This window comes from Tarenaya hassleriana, unplaced genomic scaffold, assembly GCF_000463585.1.
Source record: "Tarenaya hassleriana unplaced genomic scaffold, ASM46358v1 Cleome2, whole genome shotgun sequence".
In the NCBI taxonomy this organism is placed as follows: Eukaryota; Viridiplantae; Streptophyta; class Magnoliopsida; order Brassicales; family Cleomaceae; genus Tarenaya; species Tarenaya hassleriana.
The window spans coordinates 8,913,214-8,934,272 of record NW_010965372.1 but is presented as its reverse complement, the minus strand read 5'-3'; the positions used below and the strand labels follow the sequence as shown (position 1 = coordinate 8,934,272).

The 21,059-nt window shown below is 35.5% G+C and overlaps 4 protein-coding genes across 11 annotated transcripts; 3 read left to right on the top strand and 1 right to left on the bottom strand.

Annotated features, from left to right (window-relative positions):
* The first annotated feature begins 1,637 nt into the window (after positions 1-1,637).
* LOC104813153 (dnaJ homolog subfamily B member 13-like) lies at positions 1,638-3,319 on the top strand. Its single transcript, XM_010540697.1, has 3 exons — positions 1,638-2,108; positions 2,195-2,598; positions 2,744-3,319. The coding sequence occupies exons 1-3, from the start codon at positions 1,908-1,910 to the stop codon at positions 3,186-3,188; spliced, it is 1,050 nt and encodes a 349-aa protein (XP_010538999.1). The 5' UTR covers positions 1,638-1,907; the 3' UTR covers positions 3,189-3,319.
* On the bottom strand, positions 2,182-6,951 carry LOC104813155 (aldehyde dehydrogenase family 3 member H1-like). Of its 2 annotated transcripts, XR_771714.1 has the most exons (12): positions 6,544-6,951; positions 5,646-5,714; positions 5,470-5,566; positions 5,165-5,371; positions 4,678-4,793; positions 4,449-4,553; positions 4,178-4,350; positions 3,980-4,070; positions 3,717-3,866; positions 3,396-3,631; positions 2,862-2,985; positions 2,182-2,550 (listed from the first exon to the last, which is right to left on the bottom strand). XR_771714.1 is itself a non-coding variant. In XM_010540698.1 (10 exons), the coding sequence occupies exons 1-10, from the start codon at positions 6,748-6,750 to the stop codon at positions 3,398-3,400; spliced, it is 1,449 nt and encodes a 482-aa protein (XP_010539000.1). In that variant the 5' UTR covers positions 6,751-6,951; the 3' UTR covers positions 3,291-3,397. The 2 variants fall into 2 exon arrangements, 1 of the variants encoding a protein (XP_010539000.1); XM_010540698.1 differs by lacking the exons at positions 2,182-2,550; positions 2,862-2,985 and having other exon boundaries at positions 3,291-3,631.
* Positions 6,952-11,183: 4,232 nt separating this feature from the next.
* On the top strand, positions 11,184-15,857 carry LOC104813152. Of its 6 annotated transcripts, none has more exons than XM_010540692.2 (6): positions 11,184-11,418; positions 11,493-11,597; positions 14,106-14,198; positions 14,895-15,162; positions 15,272-15,416; positions 15,506-15,857. In XM_010540692.2, exons 2-6 carry the CDS (start codon positions 11,535-11,537, stop codon positions 15,519-15,521), a joined length of 585 nt encoding a protein of 194 aa, XP_010538994.1. In that variant the 5' UTR covers positions 11,184-11,418; positions 11,493-11,534; the 3' UTR covers positions 15,522-15,857. The 6 variants fall into 6 exon arrangements, with proteins under 6 accessions (XP_010538994.1, XP_010538996.1, XP_010538995.1 ...); XM_010540694.1 differs by lacking the exons at positions 11,184-11,418; positions 11,493-11,597 and adding exons at positions 13,227-13,359; positions 14,578-14,661; XM_010540693.1 differs by lacking the exons at positions 11,184-11,418; positions 11,493-11,597 and adding exons at positions 13,227-13,359; positions 14,578-14,661 and having other exon boundaries at positions 14,087-14,198.
* Positions 15,858-16,559: 702 nt separating this feature from the next.
* LOC104813151 (L-ascorbate peroxidase S, chloroplastic/mitochondrial) lies at positions 16,560-20,728 on the top strand. 2 transcript variants are annotated; one of them, XM_010540689.2, is made up of 13 exons: positions 16,561-16,953; positions 17,168-17,308; positions 17,683-17,803; positions 17,883-17,959; positions 18,832-18,855; positions 18,935-19,022; positions 19,154-19,221; positions 19,312-19,398; positions 19,533-19,607; positions 19,702-19,779; positions 19,875-19,979; positions 20,320-20,373; positions 20,480-20,728. In XM_010540689.2, the coding sequence occupies exons 1-12, from the start codon at positions 16,729-16,731 to the stop codon at positions 20,332-20,334; spliced, it is 1,104 nt and encodes a 367-aa protein (XP_010538991.1). In that variant the 5' UTR covers positions 16,561-16,728; the 3' UTR covers positions 20,335-20,373; positions 20,480-20,728. The 2 variants fall into 2 exon arrangements, with proteins under 2 accessions (XP_010538992.1, XP_010538991.1); XM_010540690.2 differs by lacking the exon at positions 17,883-17,959 and having other exon boundaries at positions 16,560-16,953; positions 18,755-18,855.
* The last annotated feature ends 331 nt before the right edge of the window (positions 20,729-21,059 follow it).

Sequence of the window (21,059 nt, the reverse complement as noted above, 5' to 3'; positions counted from 1 at the left end):
TTTTGATTAGGATTGGAGCTCTTAACCATTTAAGGATTCGGGATTTAAACTCTAATTGATAAAACAAAACAAAAAACGGAATTTTAGAAAATTCACCCATGATTCCTTCCTTGCACAGAAGCTCCAGGCATCTAAGGACAGATTCATTGGTAAGGTCTTATCTGAGATACACGACCAGACACTAAACCTCAATTGGATCATCGCAGTTACAAGCTGCGTTAAGATGCTGATTCTCCCTCCACCGATTGTTATAAACATGTGAGAACGACAATGTCTAATACAACGATACCGTAATTAACCGGTAGAATAGGATTATAATGTTCACACATCAGAATATTAATTCCAATATTCTAACCTCGATCACAAGTAGCAATTCAAACGGAAAATCCACCGCGTAACTTCTGATTCCGGCAACAACTCCAAGTTACACCTTACAAATCAAAGCGGAATAATTACACCGTTCGATATTACAACAATCAGACATGTACAAACTAAGTCTACAGTAAATAACATCCAAAAAGTCAACCATTTGATTGTAGAATATCTTGATCAAATTTCTTATTTTGTGTATCATACTTCTACTTCTCCCTCTCGCGGAAACTCTCTATTTATAGATAAAATCTGTCTAAAATTATAAAGGTATCCCATTGACCAAAATTTTGACCGCCTCACTACCTTTATTGGTTTGTCACTGTTTCACATGATGGTTGAAATATATTTTTGCAATTTCGATTATCATACCACAATTAGATCAGATCTGCAAATGTTACCAAATAATCCAATTAGATTTTTGATAATTTGTGTCTCATATCAGAATCAAGATAATCAATCAATAAAAGAATTGTTGATCTTTCTACCTCATAAAGCCAACAAAGAAAGGGGTGAGACAGTGCAAAAATTCTTCGGTGGATCTCGTACCCTTTGTAAGGGTCCATATTAAAAACTGGTTGTTTCTTTCAATTTCATTGATTACGTTACCATTACACTAGATAATATCTACACACACAAAGAGTAGAATTTATCCGAGAGGGAAGACATTCGTTCATTCCTCTGGAGAGAGAGAGAGAGAGAGAGAGAGAAGTGTTCTTTTTTGTTTTTTTTTTTATGTGATTGAATTACCAAAATTTGTGTTACATTTACAAGCAGTGTGAACTGAAGTGAAAAGCTAAGGGGGTACCCATGGCAAGTGGTATTACAAAAACTATCACATTAATTCCCGGAGAAGCGTTCTTGACTGACTTTTGGTTCGTGTATATTAATATATACACACACACATACGGAGAACTTAACTGCATCGGTATGTATTTGTGATTTGACTCATTTTTATCATATCACAACTCAACAGCAAATGCATTCGACGACAATTCCTCAATACATCCAATAAATAAATAAATAAATAGGCATATAAATTTTAACTTTTTGGCTCATCAGATTAAAATTTGGTTCAAGTTATACAAAACCAAACCGATCCCAATTGAATAACTTTATCCGTACTGAATTGGTACATACATATATATATATATATATATGTATTATAACATTTTCTTAGCAATGATAAGATTGATCGATGATGGAGCACACGTAACTTATCGGCTAACCCTGATCACCATTTTGGTAGTGGACCCACACTCTTAACAATGGCCAAATCTTATGTCGATTCGATTATTCAACCACAAAAATATCGTACAAATATATACACACGTATTTTTCCGTTACGTGTGATGGCCGTTTTCAAAAATTAAAAAAAAAATAAATCCGGTAGAGATTTGTATAGAATATTATCCCTACGAGAGAGAAGCAGTTAACGAATGGGCTAAACATAGGATTTGGACAAAACGATTCGATCCTCGGAAAACCCATTCGTCATTATATCCTCTCTCTCTTCATATTTTCCTGATCGTCATAAAATGGCGACGGAAGGAGGAGTGCCGAAGAAGAAAAGCTTATTCCTCCGTGACGTCATCAAACTCTGCAGATCAATCGCGAGGCTATGGCCTCACCACAGCAGACACCACAAGCTCTCTTCTTCTTCTCCTTCCTTCAACTTCGACCCAAAGGCGAAGCCCCGACCCGAATCCAAACGAGACGCCATTGATCTTCTTCTTCCGGTAACCCTTTCCGTTCGTCGTCCTAATTAAGATGTGTATGAAATTTTTGTGAATATGTATCAATGCGTGTGTGTGTGTGTCTTCAGGAAGCGAAGGCTGATGTGAAGGAGGGAGGGGTGAGACTTTGTAGGGTTCGTAGCTATCGATACGATGGTGCGGATTTGGTGCGGGACAAGAAGCCGTCACTGTCGAGAAGTTGCAGCCAGAGTAGGGCCACGCCCTTGAGGCGAAACCTGTCATCGTCATCCTTCGCAAGGAGCAAGAGCAGTTGCAACAGCCGGAACCTGTCATCGTCGTTCAGCTTTGGACCCTCCGTCGCAGCCTCAACCGTCCAGAGAACCTTCACCAACCCGATATTGTACTCGACCTCTGCTGCCACTGTGGCTAAGCCTCCTCCGACCAAGGAGGAACTCGTCTGCACGCTCGAGGAGCTCTGCAAAGGCTGCACCAAGAAGATCATGATCAAGAGAGACGTCCTCAGCAGCTCGGGGTTCGTCTCTTGTCTTGCAAATATTTTGCCCAAACGAATTGAAAAACGAGTTTCGGGTCTGTTTGGCTTTATTTCTTGCTATTCGGGGTTCAGAAACGGCATTAGGTGACGGTTTTGTTGCCTTTGTTTCGGTGATTTTGTGTAGGGAGATGAGCCAGGAGGAGGAGATGGTGGAGATAAAGGTGAAGCCAGGATGGAAAGGAGGTACGAAGGTTACTTTCGAAGGAAAGGGAAATGAAGCGATGGGGAGCGTGGCGGCTGACCTGACATTTGTGATCGCCGAGAAAGAGCACAAGCTGTTCACAAGGGAAGGAGACGACCTCGAGATGGAAGTAGCAATCCCTCTCGTGGAAGCTTTGACTGGCTGTGAGATCTCCGTCGCCTTACCTGATGGGGACACCATGAATTTAAGAATAGACGATGTTATTCACCATGGGTACACCACCCTAATCGAAGGCAAAGGGATGCCGAGATTAAATGGAAAGGGGAAGAGAGGAGATTTGAGGATAAGGTTCCGGACAAAGTTCCCAGAAAGATTTACAGAGGATCAACGGGCAGATATCCGGAACATTCTAGAAGGTTCCGCATGACCGATATCTCTCTCTCAATGCTTTCAATTCCTCTTCTAGCAACATGGTTTAGCTAAAACCTAAGAGGCTGTATCATCTTTCATCTTTAATGTAACAATGAAGTTGAAAAGAAGAAACTGGTTCATAGATCAGTGGATCTTTCACAGCCAATAGTTATGGCAGAAAAGCAAATAAACAGAAGGAACTTCACCAGAGTTTGTCTTGTACCTTTAATGTAAACCTAGTAGGGCTTTGAGTAAGTCCAATAGATTTCTGTTGACAAGAGCCTTTAGCAATCTAAGCTTCCATCGCGAGTAAGGCGGGTATCTCATTGATGCATCACCTAAAAGGCTTCGGTAAAGAACAGCCTTCTTGTGGCTGAAAGCATCGAAAGAGAATTTCCCGTGGTATGAACCCATTCCACTTTCCCCAACTCCCCCAAACGGCAACGTGTGAAGCGCAAGCTGCAAAATTTTCTCGACACATTCATTTCACTCTTCAGCGATATAATGATGAACCGCTAAATGGATAAGAGAGCAGTGTGGTTACATGAACGGCTATGTCGTTGACCACTACGCCTCCAGCAGAGACTATCCTCGCAAATTTCTCTTTCAGCTTTTTGTCATTGGTAAACAAATATGCAGCAAGTGGCTTTGATCCGGAATTGATCACGTCAAAACTGTCTTCCAAGTTCTCGAGCTGTACAGAATATATGAATATATCAAACATATTTGCTTCATTGTCTTCTAAGACCATACCAAATACAGTGGGATATTGTGGAAACCAATTTGATAAAGGATAATGTTTCCTACCGTGAGGATGGGAAGTAGAGGGCCAAATATTTCTTCATTCATGATAAGCGAGTCTCTCGGTACATCAAGCAGGATGGTCGGAGCGATTTTCCTGAAATTTTGGTGACATAACATCAGCAAAAGGGATTTGTTTTCCTCATCAGTTATAATGCACAAAGACAGTTATGATAATGAAAAAAAACAAATAGAGAATCTCACAGGTTAGCTCTGTCCTTTTGACCTCTATAGACGATTTTATCGGCAACTTTATCCTCATCCAAAATCCTCGCCAAGCGGTCAAAGTGGTTAGAGTTTACAATACGAGAGAGATCCTTGGACTCCATAGGGTTCTTCCCATAAAATGCCTCCAACTCATGCTTCAAGACATCAATCTTGAGAAGAGAAACAGCCAGAGAGACGGTTAAACACAAACAGAGAAATTAGCCTGATTTCCGAGTAGTATAAGTATCACGTATCCATCTTAACCCACCACTTTAGGAGCATGATCTTTTGTTGTCAGGATGTAGTCAGGAGAAACACATGCCTGTCCATTGTTGCAACCCCATTTTCCAGCAATTATCCGCCTAACAGCAACCTTAACAGACACAAATTTACATGTCAGCATTGGGCGAATGAAGTCAGCTGCTCTAATGCAGACACTGTAAGCATCTGGCTGAAGAATTCTAATGGAATAGACTGGAAAAAGCACTATCAAGTACTCGCAAATTAATGCCCGAGTCCACTACAGCAGGAGATTTTCCCCCCAGCTCCAAGACTACAGGCGTGAGGTGTTTTGCAGCTGCTGCCATTATGACACGTGCAACTCTTGAATTACCTGAACAAATCCAGAGTCAGCCGTTTAGTGCCTTGTAACTAGGAAGATTTCACTACATGTGGGTTTAATGTTTGCCATAGCCTTTATCATGTCCGTGATGCTTTTGTTCAGACCATTTATGATGATAAGAACATTATACGGAATTTAAACATCAAACCATGGATCACAAATTGAAAGCCTAATCTCGTGCCATGCCATCATGAATAAATCAAGAGAAGCTATTTACTCCATTCCATTATTACCTCTTTCAAATGCTTGCATTTGCTTCAAGTAACTAGTTATTTTCTCACATTGTAGAGATGATGGGAAGTTTGAATTCATCAATAGATGAATACTTTGAAATAAAAACAGACAATCCAAGAAATACAAACCTGTATAAAATATTTTGTCCCATTTTTGCTCCAGCAATGCAGTTGTTTCGGCTACGCCTCCTTCTACAACTTTTATGGCAGAGCAATCTAGATATTGTTCCATTAACTTTGAGAGCAGAGATGCTGTGGCGGGAGCGATTTCTGATGGCTTTAGGACAACAGCATTACCGGCAGCAATTGCTCCAACAACTGGGTCAAGAGACAACACTGGCAAGAAAACAGACATATTTGACTGTCAGAAGGATAGTCAGGAACGAAAACATAACGAGACTATGATGAAAATTGAAGTCAGGGTGTCAACATACAAAAAGGAAAATTCCAAGCCGAGATTACTAAGATAACTCCCAAAGGCTCTGACACAATTTCAGCAGATGCAGGAAAGGTCGTCAGAGAAGTTTTTGCCTGTGAACACAGAATACTTGTCAGCTAGACAACAATGCAAACAAAAGAAGAGAATTCAGTATTCTCTGTCAAGTCTCACCTTCTCGGGTGTCATCCAGTCTTTTAGGTGTTTTAGTGCTAACTTAATCGAGTTTCTCAGCAGGGCAACCTGCACCACCGTAGCATCGTGATCAAAGAAATGCTTGAATACATGATATGCATGGCCTTAACATAGTTTAGGAATGAGACACAAAATGGCATGCATGTATCAAAATAGCAAACAAAGTAGGCCTGCTTAAATTTTCAGCATCATGATCTAAGACCCAGATGCATTAGGGATGACAACAGTATGATTCATGCCCTATTCCCAAATAACATTTAAAAGAAACACCTCTATATTTAACCCACAAAAATTTGCTCTCACTAACCAGGTACCACTACAAGAAAATGAAAGTTATGTCCTGAAACCCGTGTTTTCAACCTATGTAAGTAGTCCCAAGACCTGAGTTGAAGAGTAGGTGATTAGTTTAATGCCAAAACTAAAACCGACACAATAAATACATGGGTAGGTTGCTTTCAAGAGAAAACTGCAATGTCTTTCATAATTTCTACAGAGATTACAGCCATTTGCCATGTAAGTCAGAAATATAATTGTGAAAGCACCACATTCCTCCAAGTGGCCGAGCAAAAACTACAAAGGCAACAAGGAATGTGATGAGAATAAATGCAGCGGAGGCACAACACAAAGTAGAAGGGGAACTTATTAAACCGACAGTTCCAAAACTTCAGCACCAACATGTACTTTTCGAATTCAAGCAAGAAATTCCGAAATCCGAACTGGAATTTTCCGTATGCATCTTCATCACATAACAAATAGACGAATTCGAACACGGAAATAGAAACCACATTCAAAATCATACGCATATTCATCGATAACCGAAGCATACGATACAGTAACAATAGACACAGTAAAAAAAAAGGAAGCCAGAAGATTTGACCTCGTAGATGGAGGACTCGAGCTCCGGCTTTCCGAGATCGTCGCGGAGGGCGGCGACAATCTCCGGCTCGTGGTGGTCGCATACCTTGAGGAGGTTCTTGAGTTGAGACACTCTCCACTCATATCCGCGAGTCACTCCGGCATCGAAGCCTCGCCGTAGTCCTGTCACCAGCTCAGTCGCATCCGCCGCCTCGAACGCCTTCCCCATTCGCAGAAACCGCCTCACAACCTCAACGTATCGGATTTGAATCGTATCCAAATCAAAGGAACAAGCGTAGGAATCACAAATTTTCTGTTTGGATTCCGAGAAAAGCTGAAGTCGTTTAAAACTACGACGACGACGAAGATGATGACGACGATACGACGATGACACTGTTGATTACGACGCTACACCTTGCACTTTTCCATTTTTTTTATAATACTAAATTTTTTCCACCTTGAAATTTTGACATATAACATAACGAGCGCGTCATTATATATGACTATATGAAATATATAAAAAAAATTCAATTGAGAATCATTGCAGACTTGTCATTATTCAATAAAAATCAGGGAAAATGATATTTTCCTACACCGATTATGTTTAATGTTAAATGTGACTTTTTTCTACACGAAATTTTAATTTGATAAAAAACTACTCTAAATTATCTAATATACCAAATTGATACACGAACTACCCAATTTAACTGCAATTTTCTACACAATCCAAAAATAGTGTTAAATGTCCGTTAACTGATGACGTGTCATGCCACGTAGCATCTGACATGGTACGCCACAGGAAAATTTTGCCATTTATGCCACGTCATATTTTTTTTTAAAATAAAAAATCCAAAAAATTGCAAAAAAAAAACAATTTTTTAAAAAAAAAACAAAAATCTAAAAAAAAATGCAAAAAAATAAAATAAAATAAAAATAAAAAGTAAAAAAATACACATATATACATATATATATTTATATCTATATAGAAATACAAATATAAATATATATATTCCTATATATATCTATTTGAATATTTTTTTATTATTTTGTATATATTTATATAGAAGGATTTATGTTTATAAATTTGTATTTGTATGTGGATATATATATATATATATATATATTGTTTTGTATGTATGTATATATATATACACACAATATATACATGTATACATATTTATATATATATATATATATGTGTGTGTATATATATATAAATATACTTGTATGTATGTATATGTATATATATTTGTATAAATACATGTATATATGTGTATATTTTTTATTTGATATATATAGAAATATATATATAGGAGTATTTATGTTTATATTTGTATTTGCATATGGATGTGAATATATATATATATATATGAATTTTTTTCTTTTGTATGTATGTATATATATATGTATATACATATGTATATATATATTTATATATGTATATATATATACATATATATTTATATATATATATATATATATTTATATCTATATATATATTTAAATACATGTATTTTATATTGTTGGTTTAGTGCTCTATGATGTACTGTTTATGAGCTTTATTCAGATACATTTGATGTATTGATACTTTCTATGTATACAAACATATATATATATACATACAAAATAAAATATATATATATATATATTTATATCCACATATAAATACAAATATAAACATAAATACTCCTATATATATATTTCTATATATATCAAATAAAAATATACACATATATACATGCATGTATACAACATATATATGCATATTCATATATACAAGTATATTTATATATATACACATACATATATATATAATACATATACACGTATATATTGTGTGTATATATATATGTACATACATATATATAAAACAATATATATATATACATACAAATACAAATATTAACATAAATCCTCATATATATATACAAAATAAATATATATATATAAGAGTATATATGTTTATATTTGTACATAGATATGAATATATATATATATATATATGTATATATATGTATTTTATTTTTATTTTTATTTTTATTTTTATTTTTGTATTTTTTATTTTGGATTTTTGTTTTTTTTAATATGTTATTTTTTAAAATTTTTTGCAATTTTTTAGAATTTTTATTTTTTTAAATGTGACGTGACATGCTGACATGACAAAAATTTCCATGTGGCGTGCCATGTCAGATGCCACGTGGCATACCACGTCATCGGTTAACGGACATTTAACACCGTTTTCGGATTGTGTAGGAAATTGCAGTTAAATTAGGTAGTTCGCGTATCAATTTGACATATTAGATAATTTGGTGTAATTTTTTGTCAAATTAAAAATTCGTGTAGAAAAATATCACATTTTACAAAGTTAGTGTAGGAAAATGTCATTTTCCCTAAAAATTACAATATTCAAAGGAAGTAAAACCGAATCTAGATATTGTATAACATGTTATGATTTCATCCAATACTCTCTGCTATAAATATATATATTGAAAATTAATTTTATAGTATTAATATACTACGGATATCGCGTGTCATGTACTCGCAAAGCAACGGGGGGACTTTTGAAGCTTTGCTGGGAGTGTACTCGCGTATGGGAGCGTATCATGCACGCTCTAATGGATTGTTTTCTCTTTGAAGAATGTTTTCGTAAAAATCTCGTATTTTACGGAGGTTAGGCGAGAATTTTATGGGTGACGGTTGGGCTACCAGCTTATTTGGTCAAGGCCTCAAACCGAATTTCACCGTCTACTCGGTAGACAAATATATATATATATATTAGGGACAAATCCAAAAAAAAAACCTTCAAATTTTCTAGTTAAACCAAAAAAACCTTCTAATTAAAATTTTTCATAAAAAACTATCAACTATTAATTTTGAACAAAAAACTATTAACTATATAAATTATTTAAAAATAATATTTCACTTTAAAAATATTATAAAAATCATTAATTATTAATTGTAATAAAAAATTATCAATTATTAAAATATAAAAAAAATATTAATATTTGAGAGATTTTAAATTGAGTATATTTTATTGGTTGTAAATATTATATTTAAATTTTTTATATATATTATTATTTTAGAGATTGCAAATTATCTATTTAATTTTTTCATAAATTTATATAATAATTTTAATAGAAAAATCATCAACTATTTGAAATCTCAAAAATATTCTATTTAAAATATAGAAACCTATTACCAATAAAATATACTCAATTTATAATATTTCAAATATTAATATATAATAAAATTTTAAATATAGATTTTACAACCAATAAAATGTATTGAATTTTAAATATAATATTTGTATACAAATTTTATTGTACAGAGATGTTTATAAATAATTATATAAATTTTAAATATTACAATATAATAAATATTATGTTTTTATTATGATCTTTAGAATTATATAATTTATATATATATATTTATTCAAATTTTATAGATTTTTATAGTAAATTTAAAACAAAATATTTTTTGAATAATGTACATAGATGATTAACTTTTTATTAAAATTAATAATTGATGATTTTTTATAATAAATTAAAAGTGAAATATTATTTTTAAATAATTGTATAGTTCATAGTTTTTTTTTCAAAATTAATAGTTGATGGTTTTTTATGATGAATTTTAAGTAGAAAATTTTTTGTATGTAAGTGGAAAATTTGAAGGGTTTTTTTTTTGGTTTGTCCCTATATATTAAGCATACTGTTTCAAATATAATTAGAAATATTTGGTCTTTTTTTTGTTAAAGGAAATATTTGGTATTTCGTGTCAGTGTCCTCAAGTTAGCTCCGTGATCCTCTAGAACTGTCAAATCAACGTTACTTTTTTCTATCTATACATATATATATATATATATATATGGACAACACGAAATTCAATCGAATAGCTCAGAAAAATTAAACATAACCAAACAATGGAAATTAACCATAATTAAATGAAAAAGGATGCGGAATACAAATGATGGCATGCAGGAACAATATAAATAGCAACAAAAAAAGAAAGAAAATTACAGCCATTGTGAAAACATGAACCATGGAATTTAATTGGGAATTTTGTTTTAGAGGGGCATTCGTATCAATTTTCTCAGCAATTACTTTTGGTTAGATTCGATTTAGTCGGTTTACTTTTTTTTTTAGTTGGTTTGTAATTTCGAATTCTTATTGTTCTTTTATTGTGTTGAATTGTTTTTGGCGTCTGAGTTTGAAAACAAGTGAGAAAATTGTTGAAAAACAAAACCAAAACTCTTGCCTTAACAAAAATGTCAATGATACAGGCATTGAGTGCGGAGAATAAGGTTGGGTTTCGTGTATCGGCCATCATATACTCAAATTCAAATGTATGGTATAGGTGTAAGAGAGTAATGATCTTGTTTGCAATTGGATTACCAACTCTGTTTATTCAGGAAATTGAAAGCTTACTAGTTTGCAACAGGGTTGGGTATTTTTACCCGAGACCCGCGGGTTTCTGGATATCCTGTCTCGCGAATACCCGGATTGTATTATTCTATGAGATAACGAGATACATGTCGGGTTTTTATCGCACGAAACCCGAGTTTTGGGTTTCGGGTTCGAGTTTTAATATATCTGCACGGATTATCTCACGGATATCCGGAAATTATAAAAATTATAAAAAAACCCCTTATTTTAATCTATTTACAAAACTATCTATTCCTAAAACGTAACCCTAACCCTAATTATCTAACTCTCTGTCTCTCACTTCGCCACTCGGTCTCTCTCCCACTCGCGATTTGTTGCACCTCCGCCCTCCATCACTCTCGACTCTGGTCGCCTGAAACGCTGAGCTCCTCTTGTGAGCTTTCCGGTTGTCGTCGCCTGAGCTTCAGCCTCCATCATCGCCGTGCTCTCTGTTCGTTCGCCTCTTCTCTCTCTCGGTAAGGGCTTCTCCCTCGTCTCTTCCTTGCTCCGCTTTTGTTGTCGCCTGATTTAAGTGTTCTCCTTGTTACAGGTTGTCTTCGCCTGAGCTTCTCCCTCGTCGCCTGAAACGCTGATGTCTTCTCCCTCGCCGTCTGTCTTCGCCGCTTCTGTTCGACCATTTTCTTTCTCTCCCTCGGTAAGAACCTCTCCCTCGTCGCCTTGATCTCGGGTTCCCGATGTGGTCGGGTTCGCCGCCTCTGTTCGACCAATTTTTTTTTTCTGTAGTTGTCTTCCTTGTTCATGTATTGTCTGTGTTTATTGTTGTTTCTTTCTCTTTTGGTCTGGACAGTGGACGTTTGGGAAGTAGACTTAGGCATTGTTAATAAATCATTCCATGATATCAATGTGTTCTGAAAATGTCGATACGAGGGATTTGATAATATACACTGGAATAGAAATCAGACATTCCATGATATCTCGTGCCTTGGGTACTCGGATCTCGGGTACCCGGGCCTTATGAGATAGAGACCAAGATAAGATGTTCAAAAACCCGATGAGGCTGAGACTGAGATAGAGATGCCTTAAAACAGATGCCTTATAACATCCGGGTATCTGTCCGTGTCTAGTCCTAGTTTGCAATATACATATAAATACTTATCTTTATTATTCTTCTGCATTTATCATTTTTTTTTCTCTTTCATTTATCTTTTACACCATAAAATATTTTTAAAAATTACTTTCTAACCATTTATATTATTTTTCTAAAATTACCCATTATTATTAACTGATATGAAATATAAAAAAATAAACCAATATATCCTGTTATTTTGTTTTAGGAATTTTTCTATACATATTTGAGAATGATATTATTCATTAGATGATTAAGATCAGAATAATCGAACCAATCCTAAACAAATAACACATCCATTATCGAACTAAAATCAATATAAAAATAGAATGGTTATCATTTTTTTAAAATTGAAAAATTGAAGTAAATCATAAAAAAATAATGGAAAAAATATTTTTTTTTTTAAATGAATACTTTTGTCAATAAAAACTTAAACCAAATCAAATTCGAAACCGAAGTGAAGAAAATTCAACAAAAACCTAACAATTATATAGTTTTTTCAAAACTAAAATAGCCGATCCCTAATAGAATCAAACCGAATCCATACCAAAAACCGTATAAGCCATTCCTTTTTTTTATGTTCATCAGATTTTTTCTAATTATTATTATACACTTAGACATAACAAATCATGTATAAACTAATTGATTTTAAATAAATTATCCACATTTCCTATTTTTTTTTTCTTTGAGATTTTGTTTTTCTAAATTAGAGAACACGATATTTGTTTTTTATATTTTTTAAAATTTTGAAAGTGTAAAAAATTTCATATAATATATGAAATGTTTTTATATAATTACATTAACTATTAAAAAATTTCATATAAGTTTTCAAAATAGTATTGAAATATTTTTATTTAAAAAATGATTGATTTTATTTAAATGTTCAAATGAAAATCTTATATATGCCAATTTTGATCTAGAAATTTGATAATATTTTAATCATTTATGTTTTTGTATAGAAGATTTTAATCATATGTGGTACTAAATATTTAGTGATGTCAAATTGGGTTGGGTTTAGTGGGTTAACCCAACCAACCCATTAATGATTATATTTAGATCAATTATTTGGTCATTTTTATTTAATGGGTTTGATGGGTTTTAACCCATTAAAACCATGGGCTTAAAAAATTAGCCCAATTAACCCAATTAGCCCACTATACAATAATCATTTTATTTTAATTCTGAAAATCCAAATTCATCAAACCCTAATTCTCTGACCTCGAACAACGTTTTTTCCTTCTTTTCCAAATCACCGATAAGGTGATTCAGTTTCTTCCTTTGATAGTTGTGATTTTTGTCGAGTTTCATCTGCATTTTCAATTTCGAAAAGGTAATTCTAAACTTTGGCATGTTATTCTGTTCAACTTCGCTTATAAGTCTTTTAGTTTATGAGATATAGATTTTGTTCATACTTTTGCTACGGCTGTTGGCTTTCTACTTTCTGATTTAGTATTTATTCTTGAACTTTAGATATAATTTTTCTGCGAAACAGTGGAATCATACAATTATTGGCTTCAATTATATTTTATAATTAACGATTTTGTTCTTGCGTTTATGGGTTTTGGTCAAATTTTAGTGGCGTATGCAATCTGTTCGACTAAATGCTTGAATGAAATAGACATATTTTATCTTGTACATATATACGTATGTATATATACAAAAATATGTATGTATTTATATGTATGTATATATGTGTATGTATATATGTTTTCACGTATTATTTTTTTCTTTTACTTTATATAATATTTTGTATATGTGATAGTCATTAAAAATTAGAAACATAAGAAAGATGTTTCAATTCAATGATATTTTTGTTGTATATGAAAATTATGATTGGGTTGTAACGAGTTTTATGGGTTGATCCAACCCATTTAATTATTGTTATTGGGTTAATCCAACCCAAACCAATAATTCATAAAACCCAAATGGGTTGGGTTCAAGTGGGCTGGGTAACCCACCATGACATTACTGGTACTAATTGTAGTTTATAACTTTATATGGTCTCAAATACTGTCGCAAAATAAGGGGTTTAATAGGTATATAATTAAAAATAACAGGGTGTTTTTGCAAAATTAGCGACTACTTACAAGAGTTATAAATCTTCACCTTCCGCAAATCCATCGTCGTCTCCACCGCCGCCGGAGAGCTGCCGGAGCCAACTCAGCCAAGGTAAGCTTCTTCTTCTTTGTATTCTCTCCTCCTTCTCCGTCGCCACCTCTTCTTCCGCTCCGTCAGGTCTTCTCCTCAATACCCCTTCCCGGTGAGGATTACCACCTCTCCTTTTACCGCGGGGAAGAGTTTGGCTGCGACGGCGGAGAAAATTGGCGCCATATGAGCATATGATTTCCGAATGTTGTTCTTTCCGGATCTGAATTCGTATTATATGCGCAATCAGGGTCGTGTTTGGATGAGCGTGATGTATCTAGGGTTTCCAGATAAACGGATTTGTTCGACGTTTTTGTGTCTAACTTTTTACCTGTTCCGAGCTGTGTGATTAATTGGCGGATTCAGCTTTGGGCGACTAAATCAGTGATTCAGTTTGTTGTAGATGGATTTGAACTCGAGGAATTTCGCTGAACTCTTGACCAAAATCGAAGCCGAAGCTGATGATTTCTTACTTGCGCGTAGTCAGGTTCTCACAAAAATCTTCCTTATATATTGTTGTGTGGGTGTATAATAACGTTCTCGATGTCAATGATCGTTGTCTGAATGAAAAGCCTTTTGTGAAAGTCAAGTTTTGGAGCTAGTTCATTGCTGTGAACTCCATGTCTTCCAGAGCATATACGATGTAACTGATAGAATTTGGTGTCTAACCATTGGGATCTTGCAATATCTAACCATTGGGATCTTGCAATATTTGTTCAGATCGTTGAGAATGACAAGGATAGAAATGCAAACCGAGAGGCTCTTACGGCACTGCGGAAGAGAGCTCGGACCACCAAGACCAGCGTTCCTTCCTCTTTCGAGTCTATAATGAAGGATGTCGGTGGGAACACATTGAAACCATTGGTGAAAGAAGTTTGCTCGATGTGCGGGAATCACGATTCCAGTGAGCCCACGTGGATGATGCTTCCAGGAGCTGATCTTTTCGCCGCAGTCCCGTTTCACGCCGTTCATACAATACTGGAGAGAGGTCTGTCCCCTCAACACACAGATTGACTGAAATTGTTTCGCATTATAAGTATTTTACAGTGAGGCAGCTCTTATTCGGCTGAGAAATGGTGGTTCTTGTTCTCGAACAGATCAAGAGAGACTGGAATTCGGATCTAATAAACTACAGAGCTACGTGAAGGAGAAGGCCCTCTCTATATCGGAATTGGGCGCACTGGCTGATAGTACGTGCCCTGGAATTATCAGGTCACTAGTGACATTAACGGACAAACCCAAGTAAAGCTCTCACTCCCTTGTGTAAACCATTTAAAAATCTCTCGAGGAACAGTGTTCTTCTCCGAGACATGAGTTCTGTTTTGGCGTAGGGACACACACGGATAATGTGCAAAGGAGAGGACAAAATCTTCTATACATGGAATCTAAAGTGAGATCTGAACATGGGGAGGTGAAACATCTAGTAGGGGGGAGTGATCTCTTGTCCTGCCTTAACTTAGACTCCATTTGCATCTCCGGTTAAAACCCATGGCTAAACGAAGGATGTATATTAGTGCGGAAGAAATAAAATAGCCTGAACCATCTTTTCCCCCTCATTAACATGTGATCATCCATTTAGTTATGCATTACCTTTTTGGGTACAATATCTCTGAAAAATGTTAATTGTGTAATAGTGAAAGGTGGATACATATGTTTTCGTAATTACAGAAACGTCATCAAATTTGTCTTTTTTGCATTAAAATTCATCTCATCTCTCGTCTCTCGTCTCTCGTCTCGACTCTCCTGTGTGATGGTGATCTCTACGTTTCGGTCAGCTTTCAGCTTGTTCGGTCCCTCTTATTCACCCCGATACATCTATTCGATTTTACTTTCATCTTATTTGTTATACCCGAGTATCTAACATATAAGTAGAATAAATCTAATTTATGTAGTTCAACAGTTTTACAGAGATGTAAAACGTTTGTTTAGTCTCAAACTCGAGAGAGAAGCGAATATTTTAATCACATAATTTGTTTTCGATTTTGAAATTAGTTTAGATCTCGAAAATATTTGGTTATAAAAAAAATATTCGTAGAATAACGAAGTCCAAAACTTATAATCCAAATTCAATTTGTAATTCAACTAATCGAATAATTCGTATATTTCTCTATGAACATTACATAAATCTAACAAAGAAAATTACAACTCCACTTTCTTTCATTTCTTAGAATAAAATATTCCGTGTTAATTTTTGGTTTCATTATTAATTAACAAAAGCATATATAGTAGTCAAAAAGCAAAGTCAAAATTGTTTTAAAAAGGAAAACAGAGGACAAATTGAATTTGATGTCAAATGAAAAGAAAAAAACAAATTCTACACAGCCAATATGGCAGGCATATAAGTTTTACCAAAAAATATGGCAGGCATATGAGTTGGTGGGGGCATAAAATAATAATAAAACGTCGTGGTAGTAACGTGGCTTTTGGGGATACGTTAAGGACGATAAATCCCGGGTGCAGGAACAACTTAAACCCCGCTCCCAAACAAGCCCCCTTTTACCCTAGCGACGCGCATCGCCGTTGATCTTCTTCCGAAGCCAAGAACAGGGTCCATATGGCAGAGCGTGTGTCCGTCACACTTAATCCCAGCTTCATTTCACCTCCGACGACGGCCATGGCTTCTTTCAGCGGCGTCGCTGCTTCTCGCCTCCTTTCCTCCTCATCTTCCTTCTCCAGAGCCAGACTCGCTTTCTCCGTTTCGTCGTCATCATCTTCTTCTTCTGTGTCGTTCGTCAGATCTCTCGTCTCTTCTCCGATTGCCTCTCCATCGCTCTATCCGGTACTCCTCTCTCTGTATTTATATGTGTATATATGTATGCATACAAAGGAACCGTGAGATGTCGCGTACAAGTCTGCTTTCTGAATCGCCATTTCTGTTTCGAGTTTTTTTTTTTAGTTTGATTTGGATCATAGGTTTTTGTTATCCTCCTTCCTTTTCAGTTGAGTTTTTTTTAATATCTCCGACCTGATTGTGTTTGTTTGGTGGATTTCAGAGTAGATACTCGGTTACTGCGTTGAATCGGAGCTTTAGTGCCGCCACCACGAAATGTGCTACTTCGGATCCTGATCAGTTGAAGAGTGCTAGAGAAGACATCAAAGAGCTGCTTAAAACCAAGTTCTGCCATCCTATTCTGGTGCGTTTATTCTCACTCGGATCCTGTTGCATACGAATGTGTTGATCCATCTATCGACGTGGAACATACTCTTGCTGTTTTGACAAGAGCCGGATGTTTCATCTGTTTAAGTGGTTCTCTGATACTGTTCGGCTATTCATTATTTCTGGAACTGAAATTGCTTTTAGGACTGGAATTTGAAATGGGAATAGAGGTCTGAGAAATGATTGGAGTTGTGTATCCATTTGCTATGCAGGTCTTTATGCGAAACTTTCAACTTGTTACATCCTTTTTTTGTTGTTCTTTCTCTTGGTACTTCATAATCCGTTGCTGCTTTTTAGTAGACTGCAACAAAACTTGAGTACTTTTGGGTCCTTATCGAAAATGTGTCACAGGTTCGTCTGGGATGGCATGATGCTGGCACATACAACAAGAACATCGAGGAGTGGCCTAAGAGAGGTGGAGCTAATGGGAGTCTTAGGTTTGAAGTAGAGCTTAAGCATGCTGCCAATGCAGGTAAATTTTTGTTTGTGCATTATTTTCCGTTTGTTTTACTTGTTTGTTTTTCCGTTCTTCTTAGGCTTGTTGTTTTCAGGTCTTGTGAATGCCTTAAACCTTATTCAGCCCATCAAAGACAAGTACAATGGGATTACATATGCCGACCTATTCCAGGTTTTTGTTATCCTCCTTCCTTTTCCGTTGAGTTTTTTTTAATATCTCCGACCTGATTGTGTTTGTTTGGTGGATTTCAGAGTAGATACTCGGTTACTGCGTTGAATCGGAGCTTTAGTGCCGCCACCACGAAATGTGCTACTTCGGATCCTGATCAGTTGAAGAGTGCTAGAGAAGACATCAAAGAGCTGCTTAAAACCAAGTTCTGCCATCCTATTCTGGTGCGTTTATTCTCACTCGGATCCTGTTGCATACGAATGTGTTGATCCATCTATCGACGTGGAACATACTCTTGCTGTTTTGACAAGAGCCGGATGTTTCATCTGTTTAAGTGGTTCTCTGATACTGTTCGGCTATTCATTATTTCTGGAACTGAAATTGCTTTTAGGACTGGAATTTGAAATGGGAATAGAGGTCTGAGAAATGATTGGAGTTGTGTATCCATTTGCTATGCAGGTCTTTATGCGAAACTTTCAACTTGTTACATCCTTTTTTTGTTGTTCTTTCTCTTGGTACTTCATAATCCGTTGCTGCTTTTTAGTAGACTGCAACAAAACTTGAGTACTTTTGGGTCCTTATCGAAAATGTGTCACAGGTTCGTCTGGGATGGCATGATGCTGGCACATACAACAAGAACATCGAGGAGTGGCCTAAGAGAGGTGGAGCTAATGGGAGTCTTAGGTTTGAAGTAGAGCTTAAGCATGCTGCCAATGCAGGTAAATTTTTGTTTGTGCATTATTTTCCGTTTGTTTTACTTGTTTGTTTTTCCGTTCTTCTTAGGCTTGTTGTTTTCAGGTCTTGTGAATGCCTTAAACCTTATTCAGCCCATCAAAGACAAGTACAATGGGATTACATATGCCGACCTATTCCAGCTTGCCAGTGCTACTGCTATAGAGGTTATCTTCTAAAACAGGGTTCTTTTCTTTTTAAGCGGCTTTAATGATACTAACTGATTGGCCCACATATGAAATGCAGGAAGCGGGAGGCCCCAAAATACCCATGAAATATGGAAGAGTTGATGTGTCAGGACCTGAAGAATGTCCTGAAGAAGGAAGGCTCCCGGGTAAGCTCCTCAATTTTGGCTTTTGCTTTTTCATTAGCTTCGCTGTAGTTTCTGGTTATTCTTTGGTTCCATCAGTATATCTTCTACTGGCTAGACGCAAGTCTCCTATTTTATTTTACTTCTATGGCTAGATGCGGGGCCGCCTTCACCAGCGGATCATCTCCGCCAGGTTTTCTACAGAATGGGACTTGATGATAAGGTGAAGACTGTTTAATTATCATTTCTTTTTGGAAGTAGCAATACATATCTAGTAAGGAATAATTTACAAGAGAAAATATCTGAACTGCAGGAAATAGTTGCATTATCCGGTGCCCACACCTTGGGGAGATCCAGGCCAGACCGCAGTGGTTGGGGAAAGCCAGTAACTAAGTACACGGTATCAAATCCGATCATGATTCTCAACATGATTTAAGAATTTATGTTGCTTTACTGTATAACATTCATGTCAATGATTGCATAAGAACTTGATAGAACAGAAGTAGAGATTTATGACACTACTATGCGTCGCAGAAAGATGGTCCGGGGGCATCCGGAGGGCATTCTTGGACTGTACAGTGGTTGAAGTTTGACAATTCGTACTTCAAGGTTTTATTTCAGAACAACCCTCTATCTTCGCACTTTAAAAAATGACAACCTCCCGTTCTTTTTACCCGATTTCTCACCTTTTTTTCTTCAACAGGACATCAAAGAAAAAAGAGACGAAGATCTCCTTGTCTTGCCAACTGATGCTGTGATCTTTGAAGATCCTTCATTCAAGGTAAAAGTTAAAACACAGAGCGCAAGAGACCTCCCAATGCAAATAAACTTAAAAAGAGTTACTTCTATTGAGCTAAAACTGTATGGTTACTGCAGGTATATGCTGAGAAGTATGCTGAAGATCAAGATGCATTTTTCAAAGACTACGCCGAGGCCCATGCCAAGCTTAGCAATCTTGGAGCCAAATTCAACCCTTCAGAGGTTAGTAATCCATAGTTTTTGCTTCTCTCCCGGATTTCCATTTTGCCCTGAAGAAGTAGAACCAAACTAATATATCTTATAGAAGCCATTGTCATGTCTGGCATCTAAAACTAAAATGACTCCACTAGGCAAACTTCTTCCTATTTCTCTCTCTTTATTTTCCCTGATGTGGGAGTATCACGTTATTTCACGTAAACTTGCGGCAGAAAACTGTAATCGAACTCGTGTCCTGAAGTCTAGACTTGGTTGATGGATATCATCCATTTGTCATTTGTCACTCAACAAATGAACGCAACTGGAACATGTCAGAGAAGCTGATTAACTTGAATCTTGTGTTTAGGGTATTTCTATCTGATTACACATGAGCAGGGGCGAGGCCAAGAGCCGAGACAGGGTGAGCATTTTTTGTCTTGCAACTTTGTATAGGCTATAACATCAGTCTAGAATTCCAGATGCTCACCGGCCCATTCCCTTCTCTTGGCTTCACTTTTTCCCTGCAGGACTAGGAAAAAGATCCCAACAGGTTAAAATAATACCACCAAAAGGAAAGGAGATTACAGAAGGGGGAATTAATCAGAAAGACGATTTCATTTGCTGTTTGACATATTTTGAGGTCCATGATTTCTTCCGGATTTTGCGGCTATAATTTGATCGCTGAACTATGTCGTTTGTGTTGGGCATTGCCATGGCTGTTGGTGGTGGGTTGCTTTATAAACAGACCGAGTTTTTGTTATAGCTTTAGTTCTTTATGTTCATTATTAGGATGTTTGTATATATATGCATATGTATATATATATATGTGTATGTATATGTATGTATTGATATATATATATATATATTTATATATATATATATGTGTGCATGTATATGTGTTTATATGTATGTATATATATGTATATGTATATATTTATATACATATGTATGTATACATATATGTATATATATGTGTATGTGTATATGTGTATGTATATATATATTTTTATTATTTATTTGTATGATTTTTTATTTTATTAATTAATTTATTAATTATTTATTTTTTATTTAATTTAGTGATGATATGGCACGATGATTAGGAGAGAT